The 22,531-nt window shown below is 55.1% G+C and overlaps 1 protein-coding gene across 2 annotated transcripts; it reads right to left on the bottom strand.

Moving 5' to 3' along the window:
* Positions 1 to 877: 877 nt before the first annotated feature.
* SIGLEC1 (sialic acid binding Ig like lectin 1) lies at positions 878 to 22,186 on the bottom strand. Of its 2 annotated transcripts, none has more exons than XM_036827513.1 (22): positions 22,089 to 22,186; positions 17,465 to 17,540; positions 16,804 to 17,163; positions 16,210 to 16,506; positions 14,619 to 14,885; positions 14,055 to 14,309; positions 12,486 to 12,785; positions 11,564 to 11,821; positions 10,193 to 10,528; positions 9,664 to 9,918; positions 9,140 to 9,442; positions 7,800 to 8,060; positions 7,328 to 7,639; positions 6,257 to 6,511; positions 5,684 to 5,953; positions 5,345 to 5,596; positions 4,722 to 5,024; positions 3,828 to 4,088; positions 2,749 to 3,051; positions 2,386 to 2,488; positions 1,963 to 2,035; positions 878 to 1,309 (listed from the first exon to the last, which is right to left on the bottom strand). In XM_036827513.1, exons 2-22 carry the CDS (start codon positions 17,511 to 17,513, stop codon positions 1,202 to 1,204), a joined length of 5,181 nt encoding a protein of 1,726 aa, XP_036683408.1. In that variant the 5' UTR covers positions 17,514 to 17,540; positions 22,089 to 22,186; the 3' UTR covers positions 878 to 1,201. The 2 variants fall into 2 exon arrangements, with proteins under 2 accessions (XP_036683408.1, XP_036683409.1); XM_036827514.1 differs by lacking the exon at positions 22,089 to 22,186 and adding an exon at positions 17,639 to 17,706.
* Between the last annotated feature and the right edge of the window lie 345 nt (positions 22,187 to 22,531).

Consider the following 22,531-nt stretch of genomic DNA (forward strand, 5'->3'; position numbering starts at 1 on the left):
GCTCTTTGCTCCTCCCACCATCTGCCACCAGGATACCAGGGGAGTCACTAGCCCACTTGAGAACTGCTTCCCCTCAGGCACTGACTTCCCTAGGGGCATGTTATTCTTTCTTAGTGGCCCTTGTTTGTCTTAACAGCCCCTGGTGCACAAGCTTCCAGGAAGAGAACGTGAGCTCACTTGATCATGGACAGGAATGCACTTGGAGCAGAAATAAGGATGCTGATACCATGTCTGCTCCCCACTCTCTGGGGGTGGGGGAGTGGGAATGGGGGCATCTCTTCTTCCAGAGGCCAGATCTGGCACAAGATGCCTGTTCAGGCAACCCAGCTACCTGGGATTCCCTCTCCCTAGGGACCACGAAACCTTCTTGATTTCCTCAGTCTTAATGTGTGAGAGAGACTACCTCCTCCAGGAAGCCCATGACCAGAATACACAAGGGCACACCCTGGCCTTCAGTAGATGGGCGGTGAGACAGAACGTGGCCTGCTGGCAGCATTCCCATCAATGTCAAAATCTCGGGGATGAGTCGATAGTTGGGAGCCCTTTGAATATATAATAAAAAAACTACATTTCCCAGAATCCCTTGCAGCTTGGCGTGGCCATACGGCTAAATTCCAGCCAATGGGAAGTGAGTGGAAATTACCTGCGCAACTTCTGGGTTGTAGCCACAATGGGAATGGGCATGCCTTTAACTTCCACTCTTCCCTCTTCTTGCTGGAGGAAGTGTGAATGCAATGGCATCATTGTGAACTTCACAATCAAAGGCAACATTTTAGGGATGGAGAACAACAAAATAGAAGGATCCAGAGCTCCAACATCTTAAACCACCATAACATACCCAGACTAGTATGGGAGAGAAAAATCAAATTCGCTCACGTTGAAGTTACTGTATTTGGTCTTGTTAGAGTAGCCTAGCTTATATTCTAGCTAGTACAGAGTGCCTTGACCAGCCTGTGATGATGTAGAAAGCTCTTCTATTCTAATCCATCTCAAATGTCCAGGGTAAGCTTGGAGGAGAAAGATGTGAAGAGGCAATGCATTGGAATATCAATGGAGAGATGAGATCCAGAGAAAAGAGAAAGAGAAATGTACATGGTCAATTCATTTCTCTTCAGAGTTCCCCAGGGTCAACACCCTTCCTGGTAGATTGATGTTCACGTCCACCTCTCACCACCCATTTTTCTTGGGGTTTGGAGCCAGGTCATAGAAAGTCAGGTGCCACAGAACTGTTTTCATGGAGGCAGGCAGGACCCAATGCTGCCTTGTTCACAGGGCCCGAGTCATCACAGATTCCGGTAACCTCCTCCCCCTGAAGGCAGGAAATGCTACAGGTCAGCTCAGGGGCAGAGCACAGGATGAGATCACAAATGTGGCTGCATGAGGATCAATGAACTTCCCACAGAGAAAACTCTGGTCACTGGAGGACTCTGGGAGTAGTCATCACCTGACCTCTAACTCTGGAGGGCAGCCCCCCAGGTCCCCAGCCTTGGGTAGGGGTCCCAAGGGGATTGGTGAGAGTGTGCATGACTGGAAATGTGGCTGGGAGCCCTGGCCCACCAAATGGATTATCTGAAGAAGGGGACACATCACAGGGGAGGAGAAACAGACTTTCACCCCTGCCCAGGTGAGGGGCGGAATCAGGAGTGGGGAAGAGAGACCCTAAAACCCAGGTGGGGTCCTGTGTTACAAGATGTGTCCTGGAAGTAGAGGTGATGCTGCTCAGTTCAGAATGTCTGCTCCAGTCATTCAGGCAGCCACGCAGCAAGCACGTGACTGCTCTGCCCCAGTCAGAATATGGCTCCCCCTGTCTTCTCAGGGGGCGCTGGGTCACTATGCTCTCTCCCTAGTCTCTGCCTAGCCCCAGACACCATCCTATAAATGAGAGTAATCTCTCGGTGCCAGCCCCGCACTGCGGGTTAGCCGAGCATTGTGTTTGCATGTGCCCACATGGTGAACGAATACCTGTGTGGTTTCCTTCTGAGAAGCCATCTCCACCGAATTTTCACCCCCTCTCAGCTTATGAAAATGCCTCCTTCTGCAAGGGTAAAAGTGGACTCAGAGAGCCTCTCCCCTCCCCCGCCTGCCCCATTCCCTTCCCCCACCCTATAAGCTTCACCCCAGACTGCTCACTACACAGAGCGCTGGGGAGATTTGTGGAGAGTAGGCTACTTTCTTCCTCCCCAGCCCTTTCTTCAGCAGTGAGAGGGCAGAGATAAGAAGAGAAGAAAACTACAGAAAGATAGATTTAGAGAGGATTCTAGAAGGGCTTCCCAAATTTGGAGCAAAGAGAGGGACAGGCTAGGAAGTATGGAGCTTGTGAATTTGGTGGGAGGGACATGGGGGAAGGATGAGGTAACTCTGTCCACCTTCTAGCTCCAGACCCACCTCCAGGCGTAGCAGGCCCCCAGGCCCAGCAGTAGGAAGAGGAGGCCCGCCAGCAGCCCCAGGACCCAGAGTAGCTGCTGGAACAGATGCAGGCGGTGCAGGGCTAGAACACAGGGGTGGGGCTTAGGGGTGGCTGTGGCTCCAGGCCTCCAATGCTCCCTCCTAAGGTGACTCCCCCAAGATGAACCCTAAGTTTCACTTTCTCTCAGAAGCGTCCCCATGCAAAGGAGCTTCAAGAAATCAGTCTAGACTAGACAAGCTGATTGCAGCAGAAGTGATTCAGGAAAGACCTCAGAAGGAAGCCTTTGGACCTGAGAACTGGGTCTCTGCTCAGAGTGGCCTGGGAGATAGAGCCCCCCTCACCTCTGGTTCCAAAGTAGGTGGCAGCAGAGGCAGAGCCCAGGGCATTGGAGGCAGAGCACACATATTCCCCCTGGTCACCGGGCCTCAGCTCCCCTATGTCCACCCTCAAGGCATTGGGGGTGGCTGAGACGTGGATGTGTGGCTTGGCAGGAGCAACCTGGGGCTGGCTGGAGGCCACCAGCCGACTGCCAAGGTGGATGGTCAGGCTGGCTAGGGGCTCGCTGTCCACTCGGCAGTCCAGAATGCCCTGGACGCCACCCTCGGGCTCCAGAAAAACCGTCATGGTGGGCGTCTTGGGAGGGTCTGTGGGAAGACAAGGGAGTGTGGTGATTGCAGAAACAACCACAAATTCCTCCCCTCCCTGTACCCCATGCAAGGTGACTGCTGCTCCACCCATTAAGAGGAAGAGCCTGTTTCCTCACTCCTTAAATCTGTGACTCACTTTGAAGGCAGAAGAAGTAACATTGTATGACTTCAGGGCTAGACCTCAAGGGGCCTTGCATCTTCTGCTCTCCTTGGAAAACAACCATGTGGAAAGCCCAGGCCAGCCTGCTGGATACATGTGGCCCAGCCTATAGCCAGCCCCAATTGCCAGCCATGAGGGTGAAGCCATCCTAGACCATCTAGCCTCTGTTCAGCCACTGGGCAACTGCAGCCACATGAGGTAAGACTAGCAGAACTGCACAGCTGAGCCCAGCCCAAATTTCTGACCCACAGAATTGTAAGCAAATGAAAAATGGCTGTCGTTTTAAGCACTAGGTTTTGGGGTGGCTTATTACACAGCAGTAGCTTACTGATACGGTATGGGGCCCTGGTGAAGAATAAAGTAGGGGGCCAATGTTGATGAGGGCCTACTGTGTACTATCTTGTGTACTCCTCACAAGGTGAGGGGACTGACATTTTACAGAGAAGGAAGCCAAGGCAGGAATGCACAAGATCACACCAGTCACTGGGAATCCTCTGACCCAGGACTCCATTCCTGTGAAGTCCTTGCTCCTTGCAGACAGAAGAGGAGGAAGACCTGAAGTGGGTGTGTGAGATGTGGGGAGACTGGGGCAGGGGGAGGATGTCACACTCACAGAGCACCCGGATCATGACTGGAGCAGAGGTGGTGGCCCCAGTGGGGAGTTCAGCCCGGCAGTGGTACATCCCAGCTTGGGCGAGGGCCACATGAGTGAAGGCGAGGGTGGGCACAGGCTCTGTGTGTAGTTGCCGGCCATTCCAGAACCAAGCAAAGGTAGAGTTCCCCATGGGCCCAGGGCCGCCAGGGAGGCGACAACTCAGGTTCAGCGCTGTGCCCTCAGGCACATCCAGCCCTGGCGCAGCCACCACATGCACACCTGCAGGACCAGAAGTGGTTGGGGATCTGTAGGCCTGTAGGAGCCGGAGTCTCTGGGTTGGCCTCTGTGCATGATGGGAAGGCCTGATCTGACTTGGGATCTGGATCCCCAAAGGTGGGACTGTGTCTCCCCCATGAGACTGAGAACAGGGCTATCTCTCCTCCTTGCCCCGGGGACTTCCGGGGCAAAGCTCTGCCTCCCTCTCTCATCAATTCAAGCTTTTTGATGGATGAGGCTGTGTCTTGCCCTCAGGTTGGACTCCCCAAGGTGGGGCTGCACCTTGTCCCTCAAACTGAGCTCCCTGAGGGTAGGGTTATGTCTGTCTTCCCATCCCTGGTTTCCCCAGAGCAGGTCAGTGCTCCCACCCGTAGTCTTGGCCCTGTGAGGGCAAGGTTATGTCTCCCCTGCACCCAAGCTCCCCTTGGGCATTGCCATACCTCCACGCCCCTCCCCCTCCGTAGGGAGCTCTCCAAGGGCCAGGCTGTTTCTCCCCCTCACGCTGGGCAACCCCCTCCAGGGGGAGCTGTTCCCCACCAGGTCAGGCCAACCAGCCCCCTCTTGTGGGAGCCCCACCCCTCACATGGACTCAGACCCCACAGCACCGGCACCCCTCCTGCGCCCTGGCCTGCTCACCTTCTGCCTGCAGCTGCCCCATGGTGCTGACTGAGCCCAAAAAGTTGCGGGCCGTGCAGACGTAGGTGTCCTTGTCACCTGAGGGCACATCTTGCACCCGCAGCCGCAGGGCGTTGCGGGCCACCTGGACGTGGCCCGTCCCCACTGCTAAGCCGTGGACCCCGTGGCTGGTGGCCAGCACCTTGCCATCGCGGGACAGGGCCAGCTCGGCAGGTGGCTCGCTGTCCACAGTGCACTGTACCACGGCCATGGGGCTGGCCCTTGAGTCCCAGAAGGAGGACAGGACAGCGTCCCGAGGGGCATCTGCGTTGTGGGGCAGGGCAGAGTTGAGGGCTTTGCTTGGAAACCCTGTGCTATCCATTGCCCACCTGCCTGGCATTGGTGAGGCTGAAACATCTGGGAAAATGGTCACTTCTGGGAAGTGACAGCTTCTCAGGAGTCCTGTGGGCAGATTCCTCCTGACAGGGTTCACAGGACCATAAGGAATCTTCCCTCATCACCTATGTCTTTCTTTCCCCAAGTGTCTGTTCCCAGGTTCCCTGCAGTCCTATGCCCACCCACACCAGGGCCCAGAAGCACCCTCCACCCACCCTGGGCACCCCCAGCCAAGGACACTTGCTCACAGAGGACATGCAGCGCTGTGGGCCGGGAGCTGCGTGTGCCCTGGGCATCCTGGACCTGGCAGGTATAGGCGCCCGCGTGAGCCCGTGTAGCCACCGGGAACGAGAGCGAGGCAGCTGACCCCTCCTGCAGCCAACGACTGTTGTGGTACCAGGCATAGTGGGTGGGTGGGCGGGCAGCAGGGTCTTCACAAGTCACTGTGACAGGGGCTCCCTCGGGCACAGTAGCCGACGGAGCCAGGGTCACCTGCACACCTGTACCAAGAAGACATGGTCAGCTGGGCTGGCCAGACACCATAACTGATCCCACCCCTGGTGGGCCTGGCTAGCGCCCTTCCTTACCCTCTAGCCGCAGCTCCAGGGACATGTTGGCCTGACCCAGAGGACTGCGGGCCGAGCAGCTGTAGAGACCCTCGTCACTGGGCCTGGGCTCCCACAGCTCCAGCCTCAGGGTGTTGGGGACAGAGGCTGTGGTCGAGGACACCAGGAGACGGCCAGCGTGGCTGAGGGCCAGCTGGGCAGGTGGGCGGCTGTCCACTGTGCACAGCACCAGGGCCAGCTGCCCGCCGCGGCTCTCCAGGAGATAGGTCAGGCGCATGGTGCGGGGTGCATCTACGGAGGCACAAAGGCATAGAAGGAGTTCAGGGACCACAGTGGTGAGGAGGCCAGTTTGCGGGTGGCATTCTAACCAGGAGGGCCTTGGCTCCCCACCCCCAAGGGCCTCCACTTGCCCAATCTGGGGCACTGCTTCTCTGCCCCATTGACCCCAAACTCTAATGCTCCTTGTCCAGTACTCCATCAGCCAGCTCGGTACTGAGTTCCTGGGGTGGATGCCTGTGAGGCTCTGGCCATGCCCTGATCCCTGCAAGCTGTTGTTATTCCTCCCAGCTCCACCCTGCATCCAGCCACACTCACAGAGGACGTCCAGGGTGACGGGTCTGGAGAGGTGGAGTGTCTGGTCAAGGGTCAGCACGCCACAGCGGTAGGAGGCAGCATCCATGACCGTGACGTTGGGCAGGGGGATGGAGTGGACAGCACCTGGGCGCTGCTGCCCGTCTTGGTACCATGTATAGGTGAGCTGGGCCATGTGGGTAGTCCATACAAGGCAGGTCAGGTTCACCAGCTGCCCCTCCTGTACGGTGGCTTTGGGCCACACCTGCACACTCACAGCTGGGGAGAGAATGAGGGCATGGGGACACCAGGGAATACCGAAGGCTGTGTAAAGCAAGCCACTTGTCTCCATGAGGGTGGGAAGCCCCTCGGCCTCTGGGAGACCCAGGTGACCCACCTGTAAGTGGGGCTCAGAGATGGAGCTTAGGAAATGGCTCATCATCTGTCAGGTGGTCCCAAGCAGAGTTCTCCCTGAGCCCTACAGGCCTCGCCTGCCCTGCTGTGGTTTCTCCTTGAGAGCCCCTTTTCTGATTAGTTTTATCCACTGGGCATTCATGTAAAATTCTGTTTTTAAGAAAGGTTTTCAGGGAGTTCCCTGGTGGTGCAGTGGTTAAGAATCTGCCTGCCAATGCAGGGAACACAGGTTGGAGCCCTGGTCAGGGAAGATCACACATGCTGCGGAGCAACTAAGCCCGTGAGCCACAACTACTGAAGCCCGTGCGCGACAACTGCTGAAGCCCGTGCGCCTAGAGCCCGTGCTCTGCAACAAGAGAAGCCACCGCAATGAGAAGCCCGCACCCTGCAATGAAACGAAGAGTAGCCCCTGCTCGCTGCAACAAGAGAAAGCCTGCGCGCAGTCAACGAAGACCCAACGCAGCTAAAAATAAATAAATAAATAAATAAATTTTTTTTAAAAAAATAAAAAAGGTTTTCCATGAAAACCAGGTCTGGAGACTGCTGCCCTTAAGAAGGGTGGGAATGCAGACTGTCTTATGTTCAACCCTCCTGCCTGTGCCCCAGGCTTCCAGAACCCTCTCCAACCTCCTCTTCTCTTAAAGGAGCCACCCCAACACACACTCACACCCCTACACTGACCCTGGGCATCAAAGGTGGCTGAGGCCGAGGCCTGGCCCAGGGCGTTGGTGGCCTCGCAGGTGTAAACGCCCTCATCCTCCAGCACTGCATTGTGGATCTCCAGACGCAGCGTGTTGGGGGCCACAGCCACCTGTAGCCGGGGAGAGCTGCCTGCAAGCTCCCCCACACCTTGTAGGGTAGAGGCCACGAGGAGGTCCCCGTGGAGCAGTCGTAGCTGGGCTGGAGGGTCGCTGTTCACACGGCACAGGAGGAGGCCCAGTCGCCCAGGGCCTGTGTCCATTAGGGGGATGAGTGTGGCCTGGCGAGGGGCATCTACACAAAGCAGGCAGTGGTCAGGGCCCAACCAGGTGGTCCCTCATCTAGGACTCTCTCGGAGGCAGAGCCCAGGACCAGGGGCTCGACATCTCCTTCCCCAGTCATGCCCTTGGCTCCCTCATCCCCCAGGAAACACGAACGAGATGAAAGTGCTTACAGGACACGTGGAGGCTGACAGGGACAGCCAAGTTCGTGGTGGCTGAACCTGGAGCCTGGGCTTGGCAATGGTAGGCCCCAGCTTGGCTCAAAGTTATGGCTGCAAAATGGACTGTGGCCGAGGTGGACTCCTGGAGGGGCTGACCATCCCGATACCAGCGGTATGAGGTCCCCTCCAGGACCCCTGTGGGTACCTGGCAGCTCAGGACCACAGCCTGGCCCTCTTGGAGCTCAGGCGATGGTGACACCCGGACCCAGGCTCCTGCAGGGAGAAACCAAGAGCAGGTGAGGGCCCTCCACCATACCCTCCCACATTCTGGGACTGCATGTGTGTCCACATGAGGACTGCAAGACCCCAAGCCCCTGTCCCGGAGCCACAGCTCCCCCACCAGACCACTACTGAGGGCCCCACTGCAGTTCCATGCCTCTTCCTCTCCTGTACCTGACTCCGCTGCCCTGGTTCTGACCTAGCATTCACTGCCCACCACCTTGAGTTATGGTTTTGCTTTGTCAATAGTATTTCACCTACCAGAGGGTGAGCCTCACCTGGGCCCTCAGGTTGTGTGACCTGTAACCCCAGTGCCAGGCACAGCACCTGCACATGTTAGCTCTTGACAAATGTTGGTTTGACCCCATAAAGCACTGAAATGGTAAGGATTTAGGTCATGCCAAGCGTCATTGTCCTTATCATGAGCTGGCCTCAGCATGGGTGACCAAGTGCTTGAAAGGGGAAGTTAGCAGCTGTGTAATCTTGAGTTCTTTTCAGCTCTCTCCAGCCAACTCTGCACCCAACCTCCAAGTCACGAGAGCCCAGGAACTGGGGACTGGGCAAAGGGCTGTCCCTAGTGCCCCCTGGATCTCAGGCAGGAGGAGACCAAGGTTGGAGGAGTAAAAAGGAGAGACAGCCGGAGTGGTGATTGAGAGCCCAGACTGTACCAGGGGCCAGCATAGAATGTGCCAGGGACTAGTCACGTGACCATGAGCAAGCCCCTAAAACTCTGACCTTCAATTTCTCTACAGAATCAAGGCCCAAGGAGAATGTTCAAAAACTGATGTTTGTCATTGTGGGAGAAAAAAATGTGTTTTTCTTTGGCCTTTGCAGCATTATTGATATTAACTTTCCTTTTTTCTGGTTTATTCACTTAGGGAGGATTATTACAGAAGAATATATATAGATAGATAAATGAAGAATATGAAAATATTCATATGCGTGTGTATATATGTATATATATGTATATATACTCACATTTGTATATTATATATTATACATCTATACCTAAATATGCAGAGTGGCCCCCAAGGCACTTGGGTCCACCACAGCTTCAGAGGACCGACACTCACCTCGGACCTGGAAGAAGAGGGAAGTGTTGGCTGATCCCAGGACATTGGTGGCCTCGCAGCGGTAGCTGCCAGAGTCCCCCAGGCTCAAGTCTTGGACCTCTAGCTGCAGGGAGTTGGCCGTGGCTTTGGCCTGGAGGCGGCCACGGGATGAGAGCCGGGGCCGCGGGCTGGTGGCCAGGAGGTGCTCCCCATGGAACAGAGACAGCTGGGCAAGAGGGCGACTGTCCACAGTACAGATGAACACAGCCGTGTGGCCCTGGTCCACATCCAGGAGAGCTGACAGCTTTGGAGCATCTGGGGGATCTGCACGGATAGTGGGGAGCTCAGGCCACCCCCAGCCCAGCTCACCACCTTTCACCTGCCACACTCCATCCCCCCACCCCACACACACACGCAGTTCAGTCCCGCACTTGCCCACGCCCGAGCCACGTTCTTGCCTCCCCAAACCCAACCTCAGCCCTGTTTCCCCCAGACCACCCCTTCCACCCTCCAAGGGTCCAAACCTGCCCTTGCCCATCACCCACAGAGCACACTCAGGACCACAGGGGTGGACAGCTGGGCACCAGCCTCGGTGAGGATGCGGCAGGCATACAGGGCAGCATCCTTTCTGGTCACGGGCAGCAGCGTCAGGGTCTCCAGGGGGCCCTGGGCCCACAGTGCCCCATCCCGGAACCAGGAGAAGTTGGCAGGGCCACCGGCTTCCCGGCCCACCCTGCAAGTCAGATTGGCTCCAGTGCCCTCCTGCAGCGTGTGCGATGGTGTGATGACCAGGACAGTGGCTGGAGAACAGGCAGCACAGGCCTACTGAGACAGGCCTCACCTTGATGGCTTCCCCGCAGACCCCGGTGCCAGTGGTCCAGCCTCCCTGCCTGGAGGGGGTGGGAAGGAGGCCCTCTGGGGTGCCCATGGGGCAGGGGGAGGAAAGCAAGCTCCCACTGCTGACCAAAGGTGGTTTCGCCCCATAGACTCTCCTCAGAGCTGGGGGTTGCAAAGGAATGGGGTCCCGAGTACCAGCCCCTGACCCTGAGCGACCCTTTCCCTGACCCGCCTCACCCTGGGCATTGAAGGTCGCCGAGGCAGAGGCATTGCCCAGGAGACTGCTGGCCTCGCACAGGTACATGCCCTCGTCCTCCAGCACCGGGTCTTGGATCTCTACACGCAGCAGGTTGGGGGCTCTGGTGACTTTTGTGCGTTGGGAACAGCCCCCACAGGTGCTACAGCTGCCCCCGGCTGGCAGGGAAGAGGCCACGACACAGTCCCTGTGGAGCAGCCGCAGCTGGGCCGGGGGGTCACTGTCCACACGGCACAAGAGGAGGCCTCTCCGTCCAGCCCTGGCTCCTGCGGTATCAGGGTCCAGCTGGGCGGTAAACATGGGCTGGCGTGGGGCATCTGTAGGGAGAGGAGCATGGGCACTATCCCACAGCCTCTGCCAGGGTCCCACAGGTCCACTAAAGGCTGGCTAGGCTCCCAGAACACACTGAGCAAAGGCATGCACCCAGAGCTGCCGCAAACAGCTGTGCAGGCTGTGCACGACACACGGACAAACAGACCAGGGTGGGAAGACCTCAGCCCATGCCCCTTGTGCTAAGCTATGCCCTAGCGCTGGACTGCATCTTCCCAGAAGGAGTGCCATTTTCTAGCTTGGACAGAGGTACCATATGGGCAAGCAGCCACCTTGCATAACCTCCAGGTGCTCCTGAGCAGGCGCCTACCTAGCAATCCCTGGGTGTCTTGCTCTCTGCTTCCACTCTGCACCCCATCCCTTCCCCCAAGATCCTTCCTGCCTCTTATCTCTGATCTCCAAGCCAGCTCCTGTGAGAATAGATAATGCCTAAAATGCCCTCTTCCTAGAAGTTTCTGAAGATTGGGGCCAAAGTCCCCATGTGATCTCACCCTGAACACTAGAAAACCCCCCAGAAGCACCTGCTCTTCCTGACAGTCCCTGGACATGACTCCTGCACATGTCAGGGAAGGTGTTCTGGAAGGTAAGTATGTCCTGAACATTGGTCAGCCCCTCAAAAGCATCCACCCTTGACAGGACGCAGTCCCTGTGCGGAGAGGCTCTGTCTTCGGGTCTGCACCTGTGAGGGCACAACCTATGGGGTGTGTGCACATATGTGAGTACAGTGTCCCAGGGCCCAGCTCTGGAGGACAAAGTTTGGACATGGTGTCCATGATGGGTCTGAGGCTAGAGGCAGAGCCCTAATGGAACTGGGGCTGGGAAATGAGATTCCCCAGCCTCGGTCTCCAAATTTCAGTCCTGGGTGTTGAGGTCCGTGATGCCCAGGCTCGTGGCTGCCTTCCTCATCTAGACCCCAGGGCAGGACAGGGCCAGGAGAGCCTGGAGGAGGTGGGGGTGGCTGATGGACTCCAATGGGCTGATCCTCCTCACGGCAGGCAGGGGCTGGTGGGAAGGCTACTCACAGAGGACGGTGAGGACAGCAGGTGAGGAGGGCCCGCTGGTGCTATGGCCATCCTGGGCCCAGCAGTGGTATGAGCCGGCATCAGTGCTGGAGGCCGCAGGGAGCAGAAGGCTGCTGCTGGGCCCCTTGAGAAGGAGGGCCCCATTCCGGTACCAGGAGAAGCGTGTGTCAGGTGTCGGGCTTAGGCTGCTCTTACAGCTCAGTGTCACTGCCTGCCCTTCTGCCACCTCTGCTGCCGGGCTGATGAGGAGGCGGGCTGCTAGCAGGAAAGGGAGAGAGGAAGGCTCGGCTCCCCTGCACGCCTGTGGTCTCATGCCACCCACTGCAGGAAGCGCCCCCGGGTTCCCCTCTCCCAACTCAATCGTAGGGAGCTCTGGGCATCGTGGCATCAGCTCTGTGAATCTCTTGATGATCTAGGAGGGTCTGGTCTTGAATGCCAATTCAGCTCATATTGGTAGTAGCTGGCTGAAGCATGGTTGAGAAGGATTCTGAGCCAGATCCCAGGCTTATGTCAAAAACCTGGCTTGATCAATTACCTATGTCTGCCTCAGAAGGAGGGAAGGGCAGCACATGCACCAAGACCCAACTTCTCTATTTGGCCTTCTGCATCTGACTCCTAGCACGGAGTCTGCCCCAAATGTTCAATAAATAAAAAACAAATGAATGCGCATTGAAGAACCCTCCAAGCTCAGAGTCAGAATGGGTACAAAAGGAATAACTCAACCTTCCATGTTTCCCTTTTTGCCTTGACTTCTAGGAACCTCTGAGGCTGGGATGACTGTATACCTCATATCTTTGATGTGATTTTTTTCTAGCCAGCTAGTTCAGGCCCTCAGTTGACCCCTCTGGGCTCCCAGGAGGAAGATGCCAGAGAAGGCCTCCTCCTCCGACTCCTTCCACTAGCCTCACTGGGGCCATCTTACCATTGGCATGGAAGTCCAGAGTGGAGGACGCATTCCCAAGGGAGTTGGTGGCTGAGCACGTGTACTCCCCACTGTCAGTTGGCCCCAGGTCTCGAATCTCCAGGCGCAAGGAGTTGGGGGCAGAGGAGACACTGAAGCGTGGGCTGTGGTCACCCTCCCCGGAAGTGGAGGCCAGGATGAGGCCCCCATGTGACAACACCAGAGTAGCCATGGGCTCGCTGACCACAGAGCACTGGAGGATGCCCAGCAGCCCTGCCTGTGTCTCCAGGAAGGCAGTTAGGTCCGGGGCGAGGGGTGGGTCTGTGTGAAGATGAAGGGCAGACCTGTTACCCTCTACAGGGGCATTCCTAGATCTCCCCTTATAGCCTATGACCCCTGCACCCACTTTGTCCCATAATGCCCTGGGAAAGGGGGGGTGACCCCAGCAGCTCCTGAGTGTCTATCCCGGATTGGGCAAATCACTCTGTCATCCCAGTCAATCCTTGTGGCCACCCTGAGAATGGGGATCCAGGGACCCCACTTTAAAGGTGGGAAAACTGGCAAAGAAACCTGGCAGTGGGCAGCACTGCCCCAAATAATCAAAGTGAACACTCCCAGCAATGGGACAAACTGACCCCACGTGCCTCTTGATGTGACACAGGGAGACAGACACAGAATCACATCCACGGTGTCCCTGCCCACGTGCACTGGCTTGGTCTGCTCCATTCAGACCAACGCAAACTGAGAGCATCACAGAACAACTGGCCTGTGCTCGTTGGAGTTCAATGTCAAGGAAGACAAGGAAAGACTGAGGAGCTGTGCCAGAATGAAGGAGAATAAAGAGACTTGACGACTGAATGCAATGTAGGATCCTGGATTGAATCCTGGACCAGAAAAAAGTAATTACCATAAAGGACATTATTGGGCCAACCGGTAAAATTTAAATATGGATTGTAGATTAGACAATGGCCTTGTATCAATGTTAAGCTTCCTGACTATATACAATCATACTGTGGTTATGCGTGAGAGTGACCCTAGGAAATACATGCTGAGAAATTAAGGGGTAAAGGGGCATTATGCCTGCAACTTCAGGAATATAAATGGATGGATAGATAGATGATAGAATATGTGTGTATGTATACCTATTGAGTGCATATGTATGTATGCATGTGGATAGAGAGTGTCTATGTAGAGAAAAATGTGTGCATGCATGCACACATATATGTGCATATATACATACATACATGTATATGTGTGCATGTGTGAGCACATATATACACAAACACATATAATATATAGCTAGAGAGAGAGAGGGAGAAAATCAATTTTCCAAAAATATTAACAAATGCAGAATCTAAGTTAAAGGTATATGATAATTCTTTGTTTTCATCTTGCAACATTGTTAAAGTTTGAACTTATTTCAAAATAAAATGTTTTTTTAAATAGGAGGAAACTGAAGCCCGGGGAGGTCAAAGCCTTGACCAGATGTGAGCTCAAGGGCACCTGGGCCCAGGACCCCAACCCTTCTGCAGGGGGCTCTACTCTTTAGCCCGGCTCCCAGGTCCAGTGCCCCACCCCCCCACCACTTACGGCTGACCACCACGCTGACCGGATCAGAGCGCTTGCTGCCCTGGGCATTCTGCACCTCACAGAAGTAGAAGCCTGTATCAGCCCTGGTGGCTGAGCGCAGCTGGAGGATGCGGCTGTGAGTGTCCTCCATCAGGGCGTGGTTCTTGTACCACCTGTAGTGCAGCTCGCTGGGCGCTTCTTTAGGTGTGTTGCAGGCCAGCGTCACTGTCTGGTTCTCTAGGATGGAGCCTGCTGGGCTCACCTGGACCTCAGCCACTGTGGGGGCAACATAGGGCACACTGGGGGATACCCAGCTGACTTCCAGGCCCAAACCCTCAGGGTTGCAGCCAATCAGCCTAAATCTCTGCCCATTCTACATCATGCCCCTTCTGCAGAGGAGCCTCCTGGACTGGCCATGCATCTCTTTGCCCTGTTCACTGCCAGGGAGGTTTGCCATCTGTCTGACACAAGGCTGGGACTCCTTACCGGCATCCCAGGAGGCACCTTGGCCTGGTTTCCCTCAGCTGCCATGGCCTGGACGCCTCCCTGCCCTCTGGTCAAGACCCAGGCTCACCCAGGACTCACTGAAGACGTGGAGGCTGACAGGGGGTGAGACTGAAGAGCCCACGCCATTCCCAGCTTCACAGGTGTAGATGCCAGCATCGGCCCAGGCTGCCTGGGGCAGCTGTAGTACACGACTCTGGTCTTTGAGGTGCGTCCCATCCTTGACCCACTGCACGGAACTGACCTGAGGGTAGCTGTTATTCACCTGGCAGGTGAGTGTGACCAGATCACCTGGAAGGATGTTTCGCCCCGAAGGGCTGAGGAGGATTTTCACACCCTTGGGGGCATCTGCAAGGCATGATGGGGGGTGTCAAATATGGTGCTCAGGGAAGGCAGGGGGCATTTTTCCTCTCCTCTTTCAACCCTCTGCCTTAAAGAAGCCCACCCAGATAAATCATAAGTCCCATTAGTTCCCCCGTCCAGGGCAGGCACTGCCCCCCACCTTGTGAGGAGTCCTGATCCCTTCCTTCTCCACTGAGAGCCTGATGCTGTGATGCTTGGCCTAGCGTCCAGCCTACGCTGCCCTCTATGGCTTTCTGCCTCATGACGTGTCCATTACCTCTCTTCTACCTGCGAGTCATGGACACACTGCTTGCTTTAGTGGCTTGTGGTAGCTGTTGGCAAGGGACCAACCACCTAATGGAGAGGCCAAAGGCAGAGCCAAATTCACTCAGAATGTTTACCTCATTTGTTGAGTTACAACAAAGAAATACAAATACAATACAAAGAAACTGCACTTCTTTAAATCTTGTTCCAAAGCCTCTCTCTATGTAACTATGCTAATAAAAGCTAATATTTTCAGGAGTTCCCTGGTGGACTAGTGGTTAGGATTCTGGGCTTTCACTGTTGTGGCCCAGGTTCAATCCTGGTCAGGGAACTGAGATCCGGCAAGCTGTGAGGTGTGGTCAAAAAAAAAAAAAAGCTAATATTTTCAAGTGCTTAATCTATGTAAATATGAAAATAATAGAAGCTAATTTTTTGAGTGCTTAATAGGTACCAAGCACTCCTTTAATTTTCATAACAATCCTGTGAGATAGAAAGAATTTACTATTACCTCCACTATACAGATGAGAAAACAGAGGCTCTGAGAGGCAAGTAACTTGTCCAAAGTTTTGCTCATCTAGTTGATGGCGGAGCCAGCAGCCAGCCTGATGCCTGTGTACAGCAGTCGTTCTAGAACAGGCTGCCCTGTTTTACTGTGATGGGAAGATGCATAACCAAGTGAAAACTCAGACTTCCTCCCACTGCCTCTTTGCCATGTCTGGGTGTTACCCTGGTCACGAGTATGAGTGGCCTTAGGCAGGAAAGGGGTAAACCCCTGCCTCTGTGGCAACCTCCAGGGCTGGGCTAAATCCCAGGGCCCCTGCTGCTTGACCCCCAATTCTCTGGCTTTTTGTGTCTCCTCTTCTCTGCCCAGCCCAGCTTCGGGGACTGGAGGTGGAAGGGAGCCTTTCAATGTGGCCCTTAGGGCTTAGTCGTCTCTCTCCACCTGCCCCACCCTGTGGGTCCGAGTGCAGCCTGGCTATTTCTACAGGCTGGAGAAGGGACTGTTTCCACGGGGGAGCCACAGACGTGTGCTCAGTGACGAGGGCGTGGCCCCCAGCGCACTCACACTGCACTTGGAGGTGAACCTCGCCCTGAGTCCTGTGGTTGGCCACCGAGAGCTGGCAGCGCAGGGTCCGGCCATGGTCCTGCCAGGACAGGGCCATGTGGAGGGTCTCCAGGTGGCTGATGCCCGTGGGCTCAAGCTTCTGGAGGTTGGAGGTGACAGAGCGGGTGGGGTCCTGGCCTTGCCACTGCAGACTGACTGGCTCCTGCAGGCACGCGTAGGGAGTGGAGCAGTTGAAGTCCACCTCCATGCCCTCGCGCAGCTCAGCTGGTGAGGCAATGGTGGGCACGCTGGGCTCCTCTGAGGAAAAAGACAGGAGGCTAGGGGCTCCCCTTCACTGCACCTGAGACCTCCTGCCCTAGAAACTCCAGCCTTGGGCAGGGGGCTTCAAGGGGAAGGAGGATGCAAGGGGTTCATTGGGGGTAATGCCAGGGGGCACAGGGCTGGGGCTGGAACTGCGGCCAAGATTAGGGCTGGGGCTGGACCTGCGGCCAAGATTGAGGCTGGGTTTGGATTTAGGACCAGGGTTGGGTCTGTGAGCCAGTGGGGCCAGGAGCAGTCTGGGAGTCCCTTCCAGGCAGTGGCCCTGCTCCTTACCTGTCACGGTGACCACTGTGCCTGTGACATCTGACCAGCGGTTGCCCTCACTGATCTCAAAGCGGAAGTTGTAGGAGCCCGAGTCCTCGGGCTGCAGGTCCCTCAGCAGCAGGCTGCACAACTTGTGCTCGGCACGCCCCACCAGCAGGGCACGGCCTTGGAAACGGGCCTCCACCAGCTGGGGGTTCCCGGAATGGCTCACTACCTGCCGATTGCCCGAGTAGTCATAGTACCAGATGGTTGTGATGCCGTGGGGCACCTCCACGCTGGCAGGGAAGCTGAAGATGCAGGGGATGACGAGGCAGGAACCCCTTACGCCCTGCACAGCCTGGGGACTGGAGACGCCCCATGAGGTCAGGCCTGAGTTGGGGGGCAGGACAGGGAGGAGTGTGATGCAGGCCTGGGGTCACTGCAGAGCCCCATGCTCTGCCCCACAGAAGGTGCCCCAGATGTGCCCCCAAGCTCTACCTTGCCCCCAGCAATGCAGCCCCTCTGGGCACCCCAAAGAGGGTCACTGTTCCCTGTCACTGCCTTCCCATGCCCTCCTTCAAAGTCAGCAGCTAAACCTGTGACCAGACACAGTCCAGTCTGCCCAGGCCAATAGAGGGCTGGACTCACTGAGGCCAGGCCCTATAAGAAGGAAAAGGCCAGCGAAGCTTACCTGCTGGGATGGATGAGGCCAGGAGGAGGAACTGGAGCGGGAAGTCCATAGCAGATTCTCACGCTGGTTCTGGTGCCTAAGAGGGTGGTGTTCACTGTGCTGGCTGGGCACACAGAGGCCTCCTGGGGAACCTCAGTCTCAGAGCCTGCTGGGAGCCCAGCCCTGTTTCCTCACACGCTATGCTGGCCAACCCAGTGAGAGGGCAGGGCAGCTGCCACTGGGAGCCAGGAGCCCGTGTTCCCAGCTCAGGCTGTACCCAGGAATGCCCTCGCTTGGTGGCATGCCCCAGAAAGTCCTCTGTCTGTCTCTTGGCCCCGCCCTAAGTTCTGCTTTCCCAGGCCCCTCAAGGATGAACAGCTGTTTCTTCCTTTCCCCCACTTCCCTGCCCCCTCCCTGCCACCCAAGTCACCAGGAACTGGAGCCCAGAGAGGCCCAGTGACTTACTCCAAGGCATCCAGCAAAAATGATGGTTTCTTATTTTAGACTTGTCTCCCTACCACCAGCCTTACCAGCTATAGACCATAATGGGGCTTGACTGAGCACTTACAAAAGTGCAGCCTTTAAGAGTCACTCCCCTGCTCAAAAGCCTTCTGTGGCTCCCCATTGCCCGTGAGATGTGGTTCCCCATACAACCCTGAAAGCTCTTCCTTTCCTACTCCCAGCTCTGCCCCCATTTCCTGCTCCCCCTGGGGCCACCCTGGAACCAGTTCCCACCGTGGGGCCAATCCTGTCTGCCCATGAGCTCTCCAGCTGACCAGCTCTGGCCTCACCACAAATGATCTTTGCCTGCTGAAATCTTATTCCGTCTCCAAGGTGGCTTCTAGCTGAAACTTCCCCTTTGGGGTCTCTAGCCACTCCAGAGCCATCTCTGTGCTTGCCTTGTCCTTGGTAGCTGTGAGCACCCATTTCTCAGGACCTGGGACTGAGGACATGTGTCCTGCAGCAGAGCAGAGCCCCCCGGCAGTAGTGGGCAAGAGAAGGGTGTGGGCCTTGGTGGTTTAGAGTTGGTGGCAGGGCAAGTCTAGGTGTGACAGGGGTCACAAGGACCCTGCCCAACATATATCCTACAAACAGGAGTTAAATGCCTACTGTATACCATGCACAAGAAGGCAGACCCTCTGCCATAGAGTGCCCCTGGTGGAGATGGGGGCTCTAAGAGGTGCAACAGATATGAATCCAAAGGGGAGAGATGCCAGAAACACATATAACTGAAACTATAAAACTGTTAGAAGAAAATGGGTGAAAATCTTCATGACCTAATAACAGGCAATGATTTCTTAAGTATGACACCAAAAGCACAAGCAACAAAAGAAAAAATAGATAAATTGAATTTGATCAAAATGAAAAACTTTTTTGCATCAAAGGACACTATCAAGAGAGAGAAAAGTCAACCCACAGAATGGGAGAAAATATGTGCAAATCATATAGGTGATAAGGGATTAACATCTGGAATATATAAAGAATTCCTACAATTCAAGGACAACCCCCCCACACCGAACATCCCAAATTCAAAAAAATGAGCTAAAGACTTGTATAGACATTTCTCCAAAGATGATATACGAATGGCCAATAAACCCATGAAAAGATGCGTCAACATCATTAGTCATTAGGGAAATGCAAATCAAAACCACAATGAGCTACCACTTCACACTGTAAACAAACAAACAAAACCAGAAAATAACAAATGTTGGCAAGGCTGTGGAGTAATTGGAAGCTTCATGTACTGTTGGTGGAAATGTAAAATTGTGCAGCCCCTCTGGAAAACAGTTTTGTGTTTCCTCAAAAAGTCAGACATAGATTACCATATGATCTAGCAACTCCACCCCTAGTTATATACCCAAAAGAATCGAAAACAGGGGCTTAAACAGTTACTTGCACACATGTTCATAGCAGAGTTATTCATAATAGCCAAAAAGTAGAAGCAACCCAAGTGTCCATCAGCAGATCAATGTGGTATATCCATACAACAGAATAGTATTCAGCCATAGGAAGGAATGAAATTCTGACAAATATTACACACATGGGCGAACCTTAAAAACATTATGCTAAGTGAAATAAGCCAGGCACAAAAGGGCAAATATGGTATGCATCCACTTATATGAGGTACCTAGAACAGGCAAATTCATAGAGACAGAAAGTAGAATAGAGGTTACCAGGGGCTGGAGAGAGGAGGGACTGGGGAGTTAATGTTTAATAGGTATAGAGTCTCTATTTTGGATGATGAGAAAGTTCTGGAAATAGACAGTAAGGATGGTTACACAGTATTATGAATGTACTTAATGCCACTGAATTGTACACTGAAAAAATGGTTAAAACACTTAAAAAATGGTTAGGTTATGTATATTTTACAACATACACATAAAAAACCCATGTTGCCAACATTGCAATCCTTCCTGGTCTTAAATGCTGACTCTACAGATTGACGGGAAGGGCCTGGGGAGGCTGGAAGTGGGAACAGGAAACTCATGACATCTCCCAGCCCCCAACCTATCTGTCTCAGGGGTGGGGCCCAGCTGATTCTGGTAGCTGCCAGGGGGCACACCTGGGGAGAGGCTGAACAAATGCCCAGAGCCTGGATAGGGCCTGAATTGCCTGTCAGGATGACTAGCCAAGTGTGAAGAGAGGGAGCACAGTAAAGGCAAAACTGAGGGAAGAACAGGCAGCGCCCTGTTCCTTAGTTGACTTGGGTCCCTGGCTAGGCTGCTCCTGCAGACAGGTCTGGTCATTTGCTGAGGCCCAGTGGCTCATCCTCAGTTCTTTGGGCAGTCCTAGTCCTGCTCCTCTCCCAGGAAGATGTATCCACACCCTCCACACCTGGTCCTTGGCCACAGGAGAGGCTCATGCTGGCCCAGGCTGGGGCCCATGACCTGGATGCTATGGCCTGGATGCTGGACTGAGCAGTGGCCTACTGGGCATGTTTGGGGGCATGTGTGGCCCTGGGGCCCAGAGCCACACTGGGCATCAAGGTCACCTCCTCTACAGCTGGGACATCACCAATGTTCATATTGTCCCCAGCTCCCCTGATGTTCCCATTTGGGGCCCTGGAAGGGGCAGTGCTGAAGCTACAGGAGGAATGGTAGGATTTTAGACATACTGACCCCAGAGTGGAGCAGGGATTTTTGAGAGGACCCTTTCTAGAACCACCCCAAATCACATCATGTAGATGTCACCTATACTTAGCCCAGTCCCAATACCCAAGAAGTCAGTCCCACCAGAGTCCAGCTTACTGGCTCAGCCTGTTCCACCCCAAAGACCACCCTCAGCCCAGAGAACTTTTCTGGAAAAAAGAGAGGGCAAGAAGAACCCCAGGAAGGGAGCTCCTTGTCCTTGTTTAAAGCCTGGTGTTGAGGGGGAGGTACCCCTAGGGCTTGGTTTGAGCTGGTGTCTTGGTGGGCACCCGCACCCAGCACCTCCTGGTGCTGGAGGGATGATTGCAGGTTCTGGGGTAGGGGGTGGCTGTACTGGGGACAGGGAGCACTGCAGCCCTTAGGCAATGACCATGTGGGAGAGCATGGCTCCCGGGTTCATCCTCCAATCTCCAAGTCTTGGGCACTCTGAAGGCAGAGTTTAAAATCCCACTCCCAGAACTGGTATATACTGCATCAGCACTGGGTTGGGGTGGATGGCACATGGGGGGCACCCATGTTTGCTGCCTGTGTGAGAGCAAGTGAGTGGGTAAAGTCTATATGAGACCAAGTGTCCCAGGACATCTGGGAGGGCCGGCTGGGCCACAAGTCCCTGACCTCTGATCCTAGAGGCCAAGTTTGGCCTGGGGAAGAAAGGGCAGAGGCAGTTTTACTGTAGGCAGCTGTGCCTGGGTGCAGGATTCAGTTTCTATTTCCTAGTACCAGAGCTTCTCCCCAACTTCCCTATTCAGGCTGGAGAAGGGGGGAAATGGGGTGACACAGCCAGCTGGAGTGCTCTACTGCACAGATCGGAAATCAGGTACAGATGGGCAATTCCGGGAGTACATTATCTTCATAATGGTGGAAAGCCCCAAACAGAGGCCAAACATTTAACTTGGAAAGCCATATTATCCATAAATGAGGTCTATTGGCTTTGAAATGGATAGTAGAAGTTTCACATTTCATTCCTTAATCTGACTGTAAATGCTCTTAGCCTGAATGCCCATTCCCCCAAGCTATGCTGGGCGGTGCCGGGGGCCTTCGCTCAGATGAATGAAGTGGTAACAAGTGAAGTGAAATGAGGGGAAGGTGAGGGTCGGGCTGCAGTTGGGTAGGGGTGAAGGTAATGGTTAGGCTGGGATTTGGAATAGAATTAGGGTTGGCACGGAGTTGAGAGTGGTGGTGTTGGGTGAGCATGCAAGTCAGGCCGGGGGCTGGATGGAGATGACGGTTACTAAATGGTAGGGGATAGGATGCAATGGAGGGTGAGGCAAGGTCGGAATAAGTACCCGGGCTGGGCAGGGCAGGAGTCAAGGTGACGGTTAGGATGGGGCTTGGGATGTGGGTTGGAGAAGGTTTGGGGTTGTTCAGGGGTTTGGGTTATGACTGCAGCTTTGATTAATGTCTTGGGCTTGGACACCCAGGTGTCCCCCAGCAAATCCCAGCCCAGCCCCACTCCCAAGCTTCCTCTCGCCCTCCGGGCCCAGGGATGGGAGTACCTGCTCCACAGGGGGAGATGGCTGCAAGGCTGGCAAACTGCAGGAGAGAAGAATGGAGGGGGCAGGGCCAGGAGCTCGAGGTGCTGCTGGCTCTCCTGGAGAGGAGACCCAGCCTCGGGGTTGCTTCCCCTTTTCCCAAAGCCTCAGCTCTACTGCCCGACCAGGAGGCTGGTCAGGGAGGAAGCTGCCGGCCTTGCATAACACCAAGACCAGAAAGACCTCCCAGGCAGGGGAAGGCCCCCGCAAGGCCTGGGACTCTGGGACTTGAGCAAGCAGAAGTGAGACCTTGGGCCATGTGGGAGCCTCCTCTCTGGCGAAGTGGGAACTGAGGGGTCCTGTTCACCAGCCATAGCCATACTCCTCTCTTTGGGCACCACTTGGCCTTTTTAGGGAGTCTGAGAGAGGAGGAAGGGAGTTTGCTGCGCACTGTTCCTCCTGACAAC

This window comes from Balaenoptera musculus, chromosome 15, assembly GCF_009873245.2.
Source record: "Balaenoptera musculus isolate JJ_BM4_2016_0621 chromosome 15, mBalMus1.pri.v3, whole genome shotgun sequence".
Classification (NCBI taxonomy): Eukaryota; Metazoa; Chordata; class Mammalia; order Artiodactyla; family Balaenopteridae; genus Balaenoptera; species Balaenoptera musculus.

Bases quoted from the DNA above. Each gene is read 5' to 3' on its own strand.
- SIGLEC1 (XM_036827513.1), bottom strand. From the start codon at position 17,513: ATGGACTTCCCGCTCCAGTTCCTCCTCCTGGCCTCATCCATCCCAGCA. The intron at 9,443-9,663 runs GTGGGTGATGGG...CTATCCGTGCAG, and splicing joins TGTGGTCCTGAGTGTGCTCT to ATCCCCCAGATGCTCCAAAG. The intron at 1,310-1,962 runs GTATTCGTTCAC...TCCTGCCTTCAG, and splicing joins CTCAGAAGGAAACCACACAG to GGGGAGGAGGTTACCGGAAT.